The sequence below is a fragment of the Tachysurus vachellii genome, chromosome 24 (assembly GCF_030014155.1).
Source record: "Tachysurus vachellii isolate PV-2020 chromosome 24, HZAU_Pvac_v1, whole genome shotgun sequence".
Lineage (NCBI taxonomy): Eukaryota > Metazoa > Chordata > Actinopteri > Siluriformes > Bagridae > Tachysurus > Tachysurus vachellii.
The window spans coordinates 1,932,230-1,943,301 of record NC_083483.1 but is presented as its reverse complement, the minus strand read 5'-3'; the positions used below and the strand labels follow the sequence as shown (position 1 = coordinate 1,943,301).

The 11,072-nt window shown below is 43.2% G+C and overlaps 2 protein-coding genes across 5 annotated transcripts; one reads left to right on the top strand and one right to left on the bottom strand.

The window, feature by feature from the left end:
- Positions 1 to 2,142: 2,142 nt before the first annotated feature.
- On the bottom strand, positions 2,143 to 6,793 carry fastkd2 (FAST kinase domains 2). 3 transcript variants are annotated; one of them, XM_060860147.1, is made up of 12 exons: positions 6,738 to 6,793; positions 5,807 to 6,437; positions 5,317 to 5,423; positions 4,913 to 5,021; positions 4,705 to 4,828; positions 4,361 to 4,500; positions 4,085 to 4,257; positions 3,309 to 3,472; positions 2,987 to 3,214; positions 2,847 to 2,895; positions 2,627 to 2,741; positions 2,143 to 2,528 (listed from the first exon to the last, which is right to left on the bottom strand). In XM_060860147.1, exons 2-12 carry the CDS (start codon positions 6,404 to 6,406, stop codon positions 2,412 to 2,414), a joined length of 1,926 nt encoding a protein of 641 aa, XP_060716130.1. In that variant the 5' UTR covers positions 6,407 to 6,437; positions 6,738 to 6,793; the 3' UTR covers positions 2,143 to 2,411. The 3 variants fall into 3 exon arrangements, with proteins under 3 accessions (XP_060716130.1, XP_060716132.1, XP_060716131.1); XM_060860149.1 differs by having other exon boundaries at positions 2,987 to 3,211; XM_060860148.1 differs by lacking the exon at positions 6,738 to 6,793 and adding an exon at positions 6,583 to 6,602.
- A 302-nt stretch (positions 6,794 to 7,095) lies between these two features.
- Positions 7,096 to 10,603, top strand: mdh1b (malate dehydrogenase 1B, NAD (soluble)). 2 transcript variants are annotated; one of them, XM_060860061.1, is made up of 9 exons: positions 7,096 to 7,188; positions 7,375 to 7,487; positions 7,574 to 7,708; positions 7,806 to 7,948; positions 8,440 to 8,933; positions 9,464 to 9,605; positions 9,940 to 10,112; positions 10,194 to 10,333; positions 10,416 to 10,603. In XM_060860061.1, the coding sequence occupies exons 1-9, from the start codon at positions 7,155 to 7,157 to the stop codon at positions 10,446 to 10,448; spliced, it is 1,407 nt and encodes a 468-aa protein (XP_060716044.1). In that variant the 5' UTR covers positions 7,096 to 7,154; the 3' UTR covers positions 10,449 to 10,603. The 2 variants fall into 2 exon arrangements, with proteins under 2 accessions (XP_060716044.1, XP_060716043.1); XM_060860060.1 differs by having other exon boundaries at positions 10,194 to 10,603.
- The last annotated feature ends 469 nt before the right edge of the window (positions 10,604 to 11,072 follow it).

Below are 11,072 nucleotides of genomic sequence, written 5' to 3'. Positions count from 1 at the left end.
GCTGCTACAATGGTGTGACTATACATGTTCATTTATACATTTACATTGGATTGATTGGTTTATTAAATATGATACACAAAGCAATTTACAGGAGGAAGCAAATCACAAATTTGAGAGGAACATAATGTGAAAGTTAGATAGTTGAGGTGCCAAAGACTGTTCAATCTTTTCTTTATTCCTGTCCCGCAATATTCTTGCTACATTAAATAATTATGTACTAAAGTCACATAAACCAAAAAAAAAAAAAAAAAACAAAGTTTGACTTCGAGGCTGAACTTGTGTGTTACACTGCAAACCTAACTGGTGACATCCTTCCAGGACCGTCAGCTGAGTTAACCATTTAAAACTGTGTTTAGTTTCCCTACAACAACAACACGACCTTACACAGTTTCTTCCTGACACTTTTGCTCTGCAGTTGCAGAGTATGAACCTTTGTGAAATTAAGCTAAAGTGATGGTCGTCTATGCCATCTTGAGTCTCAACAATGTGATCACGAAGACCAAATGTCATATTATACATTTTTTAAAATTAACATAAGATAAAAAAAACCCAAAACCTTTTCAGGCATAATGTCATTAAATATGTCTTTAAGTGAAGTAACTTGATAAAAGAGCATTCTGTTTGTGTTAAGTCCAGGACAATCTAATAAAATATGTTTGACAGATAAGGGAATCTTACAGAACATACATAAAGTTGGGTTTTCACCTTAAAGCAAAAAAAGCATGGGTCAATTTTTAATGTCCTTATTAAGAGCTTCGGAATCTACAAACATTGTCGGTTTTCTGTCAAAAACTATTGGGTAACTAACATGGATTAGCTGTGGTCGTTAACCAAGGACAGAAACAAACCAACTTAACCAGAAATATAATTTCCTAACATTCAATATCATAAAACACATTCTCACTTGTGAAATGTAATCCCTTGATGTCTGGTTTTTAGATTTCGTTCGTTTGAACATCCAACGCAGCACAGAAGTCCGGCATCGTCCATGAATTTGAAGTACAAGACACCTGTACAAAGATGGCGGTGGCAGACCCCAAGGAGACATCTAGTATAGATATCTATGCATGTGGTGCTGCCGTGTTGTGTTCGTATTATGAAGTTCATTCATTCATTCATTTTCTACTGCTTGTCTGAACTACCTCGAGTCACGGGGAGCCTGTGCCTATCTCAGGCGTCATCGGGCATCAAGGCAGGATACACCCTGGACGGAGTGCCAACCCATCACAGGGCACACACACACACTCTCATTCACTCACACAATCACACACTACGGACAATTTTCCAGAGATGCCAATCAACCTACCATGCATGTCTTTGGACCGGGGGAGGAAACCGGAGTACCCGGAGGAAACCCCGAGGCACGGGGAGAACATGCAAACTCCACACACACACACAAGGCGGAGGCGGGAATCGAACCCCCAACCCTGGAGGTATGAGGCAAACGTGCTAACCACTAAGCCACCGTGACCCCGGATTATGAAGTTATTATAATGAATACTGTTTATACACAGAATTAAAAATATTTAAGCTAAATTGCATGTTGTGAGTTTAAATGTCTTTTAATATCATGTGGCTTTACAGGACCGGGGTCCTCGCGAGCGCTTACAGGACCGGGGTCCTCGCGAGCGCTAACAGGACCGGGGTCCTCGCGAGCGCTTACAGGACCGGGGTCCTCGCGAACGCTTACAGGACCGGGGTCCTCGCGAGCGCTAACAGGACCGGGGTCCTCGCGAGCGCTAACAGGACCGGGGTCCTCGCGAGCGCTAACAGGACCGGGGTCCTCGCGAGCGCTTACAGGACCGGGGTCCTCGCGAGCGCTTACAGGACCGGGGTCCTCGCGAGCGCTTACAGGACCGGGGTCCTCGCGAGCGCTAACAGGACCGGGGTCCTCGCGAGCGCTTACAGGACCGGGGTCCTCGCGAGCGCTTACAGGACCGGGGTCCTCGCGAGCGCTAACAGGACCGGGGTCCTCGCGAGCGCTTACAGGACCGGGGTCCTCGCGAGCGCTTACAGGACCGGGGTCCTGTCCAACGTTTACAACCCATTTAATCCCAATACTTTTAGCCTCCCTCAGCGTTATACAGCCTACAGTTATGCACAGACCTGCTTGGACACAAAGAGCCTTGACAGTAAACAAACTGACAGTAAAGTTTTATATCTACAAGTTAAACGTTGATACATACAGACATCCTCAGGAGAGTCAGTCGATGCGTCTCACCCTTTAAAAGGGCAGTTCTGAGCCAGAATTAATTCAACATGGCAACTTGAGTCAACATGAGTGGGAGCAAGTGAAGAATATGCAGACATGTGAAAATTAATCAGTGAAAAATATCTAAAAAATAAACACACATAAAAATACATACAACTTCAGAGCAGAGACTCAGGAAAAACTTTAGAATAAACAACAATTATTTCACTTCAGAGTCCTGAACACATTCTGAATATTCTTGCTGTGGGAAAATTAATTTCTTCAGCAGGTCCGTCCTCTCCTCGGCGGTCTGAGAGATGAGCTCCTGCACCGGCACCTGCAGAGAAGAAGGAAGGAAACCGGATACCAATGAAAGAAGTTACTTCTTTTTCTTCTATTGAAATATCAGTGCCGATGGCAAACTCTAAAACGCACCAGGACGGGTTCATAACCCAGGAGCTTGAGGTGGCGGATGTTTAGTGCCACGGCGCCGATAGGGTGAGTCGTACCGAAGCAGAAGGACGTCGGGGAGGCAAACAGCAGCGCAATTCTGCCAGAACAAAAATTCAAGCGTGTTAAATCTTGTATTTTAGATTGTGTTTTTTTCCTTCAAGTACTATATAAATTTTTCACCAGCATCTACGGCTAAAGTTACCTCACTGTTTGATCCTCTTTTGTTGTCGGAGGCAGCGTGGCCACGCAGTCTGGAAAAAAAAAGACAAGAATATTAAATTATATTTCGACGGAAACGTGAGAGCGTCAGACGCTGCCGTGTTGATCGTTCCTCCTTCTCACCGATGAAATAGTGTCCTTCTGCAACGACCGAGTCGGTCACCGCGTCTTCCCCGAGCAGGTCCTTCAGAGTGCTGAGTATCGCAGGGTTCCCGGGTCGACTCTGTGGAGGGAGGTGGCGGAGGTTTGGGATGGACGAGACAGGGAGATGGAGAGCGTGTTGGTCCAGCTGTAAACACAGATCTAACGTCCGCAGCAGTCGTTCCTGTCGCACCGAAAATGGACTTTCTACTGTTTAGGGAAGAGAAAGAGTGAGAGAGATTAATTTTACTTGCAAAGCCAACAATCTTAAATCTTACTGTGTTCATGGTGCACAAGCCCTGACCTTCCTTTAGCAGTTCATCCAGAACCTCGTTTCGGAGCAGTTTCTCCAGAGGAGCCTGAGGGAAGTGTCCAATCACACAAAGGCAGCTGATGGCTTTCAGAAGGTCAGTGTTGGACATCTTGGGCAGGTAGGAGTGCAGGACGTGCGTCACGCTCTCTAGAAATCTGACGAGAAGACGGAATGAAAAACACTAAATTTTCAAATCAAGGTGTTTTAATCATTTAAACAAAATATTAAGAGCTGATTCTCCTAAGATTTAGGGGTCCAAGCCCTGCAGGTGCTGTTATTTGTGTTGGTTGGTTGGTTGATTACTTACTTCTTCTAATCTGCAAAAATCATGTGGAGCAAAACAGTATCCTGTTGCTCTGGCAACCCATACAGACCTGATGATGTCTGAGCGAGTCTTTGCCTACCGTAGCCTCAGCTTCTGCACCCGGTGCAGACAGGAGTAGGATCTAATGTAGACTTCTGTTGTTCACACATGACAGTTTATCATATTGTGAATGCTTTTCTGCTCACCGTGGCTGTAAATAGTGCATGTTTACTTAATGTAACATGACGAACGCTCGTTGGATGCCACATGACGGATTCACTGAAAACCAGGTGAACGAGACGTACGCATGCAAGCAGCCGGCGAGTTTGTGTGTCACTATCTACTATCGACTGACTCTGATCTACTCTCACCTCTATTTGTGTTCACAAATAAGGGACCTGACGGTGCTTGGACCCCTTTTAATCGCTCCTCACATACACTTAGGTGAATATTTCAGACTCACGCATGCTGGTTTTCCTTCAGATGGTGGTTGAGGAAGGAATAAGACTTCAGAATGCCCTGCAGGTCCCGGAGCGTGAGGCTGTCTGGTTTCTGGATGATTCTTTCAGCAAACGCGTCCATCAGCGCGACAGGACGAAACCGAAGTCTCTTAAACTCCAACAGTAACAGCAGCACCTACAATGACATCGTCATCATCATCATCATTATTATTATTGTTCTTAACAGTACAACACAAGCCAGCGTCTAGAGTAACCTGGCAGCAGAAAGAACGTCCGACCTGTTTGTTGCTCCACATGGGAATTGTGCTTGCCATGTATTCGGAGATGGACGTAAAGAGATGCAGGTTCCTGTGGCGGAGCTCGCTGCATGACTTCAGCATCGCCATCAGCCTGGTGAAGGAAATGCTGTGCACGTTCTCTGGGTAAAAGGAAGAAAAACAAAACAAACAGATTACACATTTTAAAAGCAATTCCTGATTACTGTAAAGACATCCGTGTCATTTACAGATCTGGCAACCATGATGTCATGTGTTGTCAAATCTACAACGACAACCGGCACGACGGATGTTCTGCAGTGAGGATCAGACGTATCAGAGTCGTAGCTACAGAACCGTGACTTTACCAGCTAGCTTCTTTCCACATATGTCCAGCAGGGGCTTGGAATTCAGGCGGATGATGGCCAGCGTGTCCAACATGTACTGCATGTTCGTCAGCGAGAACTGATCCACCAACGTCAGCGCCTTCCTCTACAGAAAGCACAAATATTTATACACATTTTTGCATCAACTTTTTTAAGCGGAGAAAGCTCTAGAAAGTCACAACCGCCCAACCTCCAGCTTCTGCTTTATGGCCGGCGAGGTGTCTTTCCCGAACAGGCGCATGGTGGTGTGTAGAAGCATCACACTCTGGATGCCAGGAATCCGTTCCTCCAGGATAAATCTTAAAGGAGCAGTGGGTCATTTCTGTTAGCGCCATACAAGTGCTGCTTGGCAGGAGAACTGTAACTATAATTGTAACGTAAACACACAAACCCTCCATAACTCCTTAAGTACACATTACAAGCTGTCCAAAATAAATAAATAAATAGAAGGAGGCGTGGCTAATTTCAGACCCAGAAAAAAAAAGCTGATAATCAGGTAAATCTACTGAACATCAGTGTCATTAAACACAGGTTGATGTTGTTTTTCTAAAATAGGATTATTACATATCCGTGAAACTAGAAAACGAGTCATACTTTAATCCCTGTTTAAGAGCGTCTGCGTTTTTGCTGCTTTCCATCTCAGCGAGGCAGGAGGACAGGACCGAGAGCGCCTTCTCGTTTTCAAACTCGTTCAGCCGTTCCTGTAAAGACACAACGACAAATGACGTGATGTTTCATTCGTGTTCCAGAAGATTCAACTTGGATAAATGTGTAGCTTTTGTTTGGTTTTGTTATTTTTTTTTTTTACACCCAGGACACCAGCAGACAGTGTTATATTAAAGTTCAGTTCACTCAGCAAAGATGCTTCTGAGTCTAGATTTATTTGCAAAGTTGCTAAAAACTGAGCATTTGATGATTTGGTGTTAGGTTTCTTGTTCAAGACGGTACCTTACCGGCCTGTCCTGGGATGTGAACCTACAACCATCGCAGAGACCACACGACTAAGTAGGAAGTGGTGTCTCGGTGGTTTCTCATTGGTTAATGCTTTGTGATAAATGCTAAATAAACAAGATAAACAAACAACCTGGATGACACGGAGTAAAGTCTGCACCACATAGCTGCTCTGAGAGACCCTGAGCTTGACCAAGGCCAGCAGAGTGAACGCCAGGTTGTGGCTGTTCATGCGTGGTGCGTTCACCCTGGCACTGTGGCACAGCTTTTCGAAAGTCGGGTGCTCTGTCATGAGCCGGAGCTCCCAGTGCCTTTGCTCATCCGCCATCTTCTTGGTAGTGTGCCACATCCGGGTCAAGCTGTTGCTGATGCACCAGTGTGCCAGATTGCACCGATCCACCAAATCCAACACGTCCGAAGGTGACTGGCACTCCTTGAGCTCCTGGTTAAAAGTTGCTCTCGGATCCAAGTGGTTTTTCGGAGCTGCTAAGTCAGGAACTCGCAGGTTGAGATCCTGTGTCTGGTCATTACACTCCAGCATACGCGTTTCTTGTTGAAAGAAAGATCTAATGCCGTTAAACGTAGAGCCTTGGAATGATCTCCGTGACCATAAACACCGGTTTGTGGATTTGTGAATCATGAGGGTGGTCCTGTTCGGGGAGGGTGACGCCAATCTGCCCAAACTGCCAGCAAACCTGAACATCTCACGTGACCTCAATAGGAACAAATTCATATTGATCAAACTAATCCAAATACAGCTGGTCCTAAATAAAAGTAACATAATTTAGTCATTTGGTCATAAAAAAACAAAAACAAACCATTATGTCATTTATTTATTCTTTATTCTTTATTAAATACACATTACATTTCCTTTATTCACATTCATTACAAAAATAAATATTTATTTACCTAAAGACATGCCATATAACTGCTTAGTTAGCTTTTACTGATCATTAAAAGCATATATTAACATAAGACATATAATAAACTACACGTGATTTAGTTCCTAAAACACACAACATGTTATAAATCCTTATTATAACACAACTAACTCACTAACTTACCCTTCACTATGTTATCCGGTCCATTGCTTTCACATGTATACAATGGTCGCATCCCGAATGCATCTGTACTCTAAAAGAAGTGCACTACGTCCTGTACAAGTCAAACCCTTTGTAGTGTTCCTATGTAGTAAACACTGACGGATTTGGAACGCACCCGTATTAAGGCCGCGGCCATTTTGTAGTGCATCCTGAAATCATTTCCGACCTCACGAAAACGGATAGAAAGAGTAACTCGTCTGGCACGTAGTGACGTAGTATTGTAAGTTACGATATATCACGATAAAAAATATTTGTTAATTTTTTATTATATTTGTTTAAGTAAAGCGACGAGATTTAATAGTATAACGCGCTATGACGTGACGTGTTGCTAACCGATCGCTTTCTGTGTAACACCAGCGGTTGCTTAGCAACCATTTGATGCTAGGAACCATGGCTAACTTCGTTTTAGCAGGTGGTAAAAACTTTACATTTTTTTTTTTTTTTTTCAATTTCAAATGTATTTTTTACAGCCAAAAGAGAAAACTAACACATTTAAACATATCTGGAAGCTTATTGTTTATTTAAAATTTGAAAAAATGTACATTTTATTTTGTATTTTTTTTGTTTATCGTCTCTGATTCTGTATTATTCTGAACAGGAAAGGCAGATTGTCCTTATTACGCCAAAGCTGAGCTTCTAGCAGATTTGCTACAAAGCATCCTGCCTGATTTCCACATTCACAAGATGTGCATGCTGCCCAGTGTCTGGGAGGTACAGAGTCACCGCTCACACTCACACTACAACACTGTGTCTTTAACTGTGTTTATTTAAGGACTGTGTGAATCTCTTCCTGTCAGACTTGGCTTGAAGACACTTGTTCATCCAATGGCTGGAAACACCAGAGCAGCCCCATGGTGTGGAGGGAACTGACTGGTCGTGGAGGAAAGGGAGCGCTTCTCGGAGGATTTAGTGATTTTCTTGAATACGTACAGGTAGAAGAGATGCTACAAGAGCTTGTGAATGATTCTTCAGTGAACTGAGGTTTAAAACCATTTTTTTGTACTTAACTCAACCTTCCCCATCTCTCAGGGTTACTACGGTATCACATCAGACATGACCACAGAGCAGATGCTGAACATCGCAGCAGAGAACCTTCAGGCAACAGAACTTCATCTTCAGGATGAAGAGCGACGTCGCAAACTCCACCGATCCTTCCACATCTGGATCAGCAGGTGTCGTGATGTACTGTTTTTTAAGAAAGAATCGTGTTCAGGGTCACTGATTCGGTGTCACTTGCTCAGAGTTTAATTTCCTACAGTACAGTGGCACATATACGAGTCTGCGATCTGCAACGATTCGTTATTTCACGTGTGATATTTCTCTATTCAAACAATTTACAATTTCTTTACGTACACGTTAATGTCCACATGATTCTTATCACAGGATTCATTTATCAAATTTTTTTCACCTTATTCATTAATCATCAAATGATTCATTTAGCTTTGTGATTCATTTCTCATCAGATGATTCTTTTTTTTGACCACGATTCATTTTTCTTCACAATACGTTAAATTTCATGTGATTTTTCAGGTCAGTTTTCAGGAGTGATGTAATCAAGAGCATGTAGTAATACATTCCCAGTTAATTCCCATTCGTGGTCACATCATTTTATTTTACTCCTCTCGATTGGGTCTGAATATTCTGACAATAAGTCTCTGTGCAGTGCTTTAAACCCCATCTGCTACCACCTCGTCCCGTTACTCTTCACATCCGGCACATTCGCCACCGTCCCCAGCATCAGCCTCCACCTTCTGGACAAAGATGCCAACGAAGACACTCTGTTGGCTCTTAAAATGGAGGTCGAGGACATGGTTCTGCCGCAGCTTCACCAAGTCACCGTCCACTCCGACCTGAATCAGGCCTTCCAGTCAGCTGATCTGATCGTGCTTCTGGACGACCAGGAACCGAGCGAGGAACCGGAACAGCGGCTGAGCCGAGTGGTGGAGCGATACCATCACTACGGACGTCTGATCGAGGAAAACGCGCAAAAGGATCTACGAGTGCTGGTGGCAGGAGACGTCGCCATCAACTTGAAGTGTGGCCTCCTGATCGACAACGTGCCCTCTGTGGATCCACGGCGCTTTGTGGCGATGGCAACGCAGCTGGAAGGAGAAGCGAGGACTCAGCTTGCCATGCAGCTAGAAGTGAAAAACCACGGTCTGAATTCCACCTCCATTCGTTCAAATATTCACTCTGTAATTAAATGTGCGTTACGTAAGATTAGCGTTCTATTGGTTACATGGATTGGGGTCAACATTTGATCACCTTAAGCCCGCCCCATTCCCAGATGAAGCCACGCCCTCTTAACATAGAGGCTGACATCAGGCCCATCCTACACAAACAAACATTCTGGACCTGAAATCAGTTTTCCAAATGAGTTTCTTCTGCTTAATGCACTTGTGCTGAAGCCACAGATTCAGACGTTATTATTTATTCCTGCTTTAAATATTTTCCAGGTTATTTGCATATGCAAAAAATTTACTTATCGCACCTTTAAAGCAAGACAGGTGAATTTGGTCATTAAAAAAAAAAACATTAGTTATTTTTGCCAGTTAACTGCAGTTGTTTTCAGAAGTACAAGTAAAATATTTATTTATTTATTTATTTATTCATGCAAACGCGAGAGCAGCGTCCTGCTTTTACTCCTCTCCTCATGACTAAAAACATCTCTCTCTCTCTCATCTCAGATATCACCGATGTCATCGTCTGGGGAAACATCAGCGGTCATTTCCACATCGACCTGCAGCGAGCGAAGGTGTACAGATATAAAGGTGCCATCTGGGGACCTGAAGATTTCTCTCACAGCGTCTTGGAGACGATTTATGATGGGTAGGAAATAATAATAAACAATAACAATTAAAAAAAAAAAAAAAATTATACAAGAACATGAAGTAAACATTTCCCAGTGAAAGCGAAACAAAATCTGATTATTCTAACACTTAACACGTAACACGTGCGCATATCGTTGTCCTCGTCACAACAGAGACTATAACGATCTCTGGATGGGAGGAGCAAAACTCTCTTCCTCTTGTCAATCACAGCAACAACAGCCAATCACGAGCGTCCGTATGTGGAAGAGGGCGGAGTGTGAATAAGCACCTGATTGTCTTCGTCCTCTGCATGTTATTCATCATATCAGTAATTCTCCTCTTTCTCCTGACAGTAAATGGCTGAAGGACAAGTTCCAGAGCTCGGTCGGCTCACGTCGAAGTGCCATTTCTGTCAAAACGAACAGGACTACAGCTATTTCAGCATCCCAAGCAATCATTACAGCTGTGGACGCATGGATGAACGACTCGTCTGATCAGATCTTCTCACTGGGTGTGATCAGTACAGGTACGTCCAGCCAGCCGCTCAGGTCAGACACACCCACACAAACAGGTCATCTCTGGACACTAATCCCGTCTGATCATCCAGGGCACTTCGGAATTCCCGCCGGTCTGATATTTTGCGTTCCCGTGACGTCTCAGGATGGCGAGTGGTCGGTGTGTGAAGACGTCGTCATCACCGAAAAGCTGCAGAAAGAACTGGAGGCTGCAGTTAATGAGATCACGGCGGTGAGCGCACAACAAAAAGGTGGAGTGAATCTGATGTAGCACTTAGTCGTGTTTAATCCGTCTAATTTCCTGTCGCTCGTAGGAGAAGACGTTCGCAGCTGGAATAAGGATGTAAACATCTGTCGCCTGAAATCAGCATCATCTTTATTCAAACGAATCCGAATGAGCATCACAATAACAAAAAAGGTTATTAAATAATAAATTCTTGCTTAATTCTTAATTATTTCTACAATCTCAGTTTCAATATTTAGATTTATATGATTTAAAAATCAAAGTGTATGTATATATATATATAGATTAGATTTATGATCAAGATTCATTATGTTTATTATTTTAGCCTCCCGGTCCCTTCGCTGCGAAATACTTTCTAATTGTAAACTTTTCATTAGTAAGAATTTCATTTAATTTCTAATAAAATTCCATATTTATCTCCTGAGTTTTATTCCGACGTTAAAACACGACGGGAGTCAAAACAACATGAAGATACAAGACACGACACTGCAAAGTCATTTGGCTTCTAAAAAATTGGCCACGCCCACAAACAGACCTGTTGTACACAAAGGGATGAATTTTCATCACGTTACACGCACGTGTCCGACTCCGTGTGTCATATAAAATCTGTATTTATATAAAAGTCCAAAGTGCGTCCTGTTGAAATGGTCTCACATGAAACAAACACACTTGTTTTTTTTTTCTTGTTTTTTTTTTTAATTTAAATCAATTTCACAAGTGCTCACTG

Coding starts and splice junctions, on each gene's coding strand:
- fastkd2 (XM_060860147.1), bottom strand. CDS start 6,406: ATGAATTTGTTCCTATTGAGGTCACGTGAGATGTTCAGGTTTGCTGGC. Junction 4,258..4,360: donor CCATGTGGAGCAACAAACAG/GTCGGACGTTCT, acceptor ATGTCATTGTAG/GTGCTGCTGTTACTGTTGGA. Junction 3,473..4,084: donor CTGAAGGAAAACCAGCATGC/GTGAGTCTGAAA, acceptor TCTTCTCGTCAG/ATTTCTAGAGAGCGTGACGC.
- mdh1b (XM_060860060.1), top strand. CDS start 7,155: ATGCTAGGAACCATGGCTAACTTCGTTTTAGCAG. Junction 7,189..7,374: donor GGCTAACTTCGTTTTAGCAG/GTGGTAAAAACT, acceptor TATTCTGAACAG/GAAAGGCAGATTGTCCTTAT. Junction 7,949..8,439: donor TTCCACATCTGGATCAGCAG/GTGTCGTGATGT, acceptor GTCTCTGTGCAG/TGCTTTAAACCCCATCTGCT.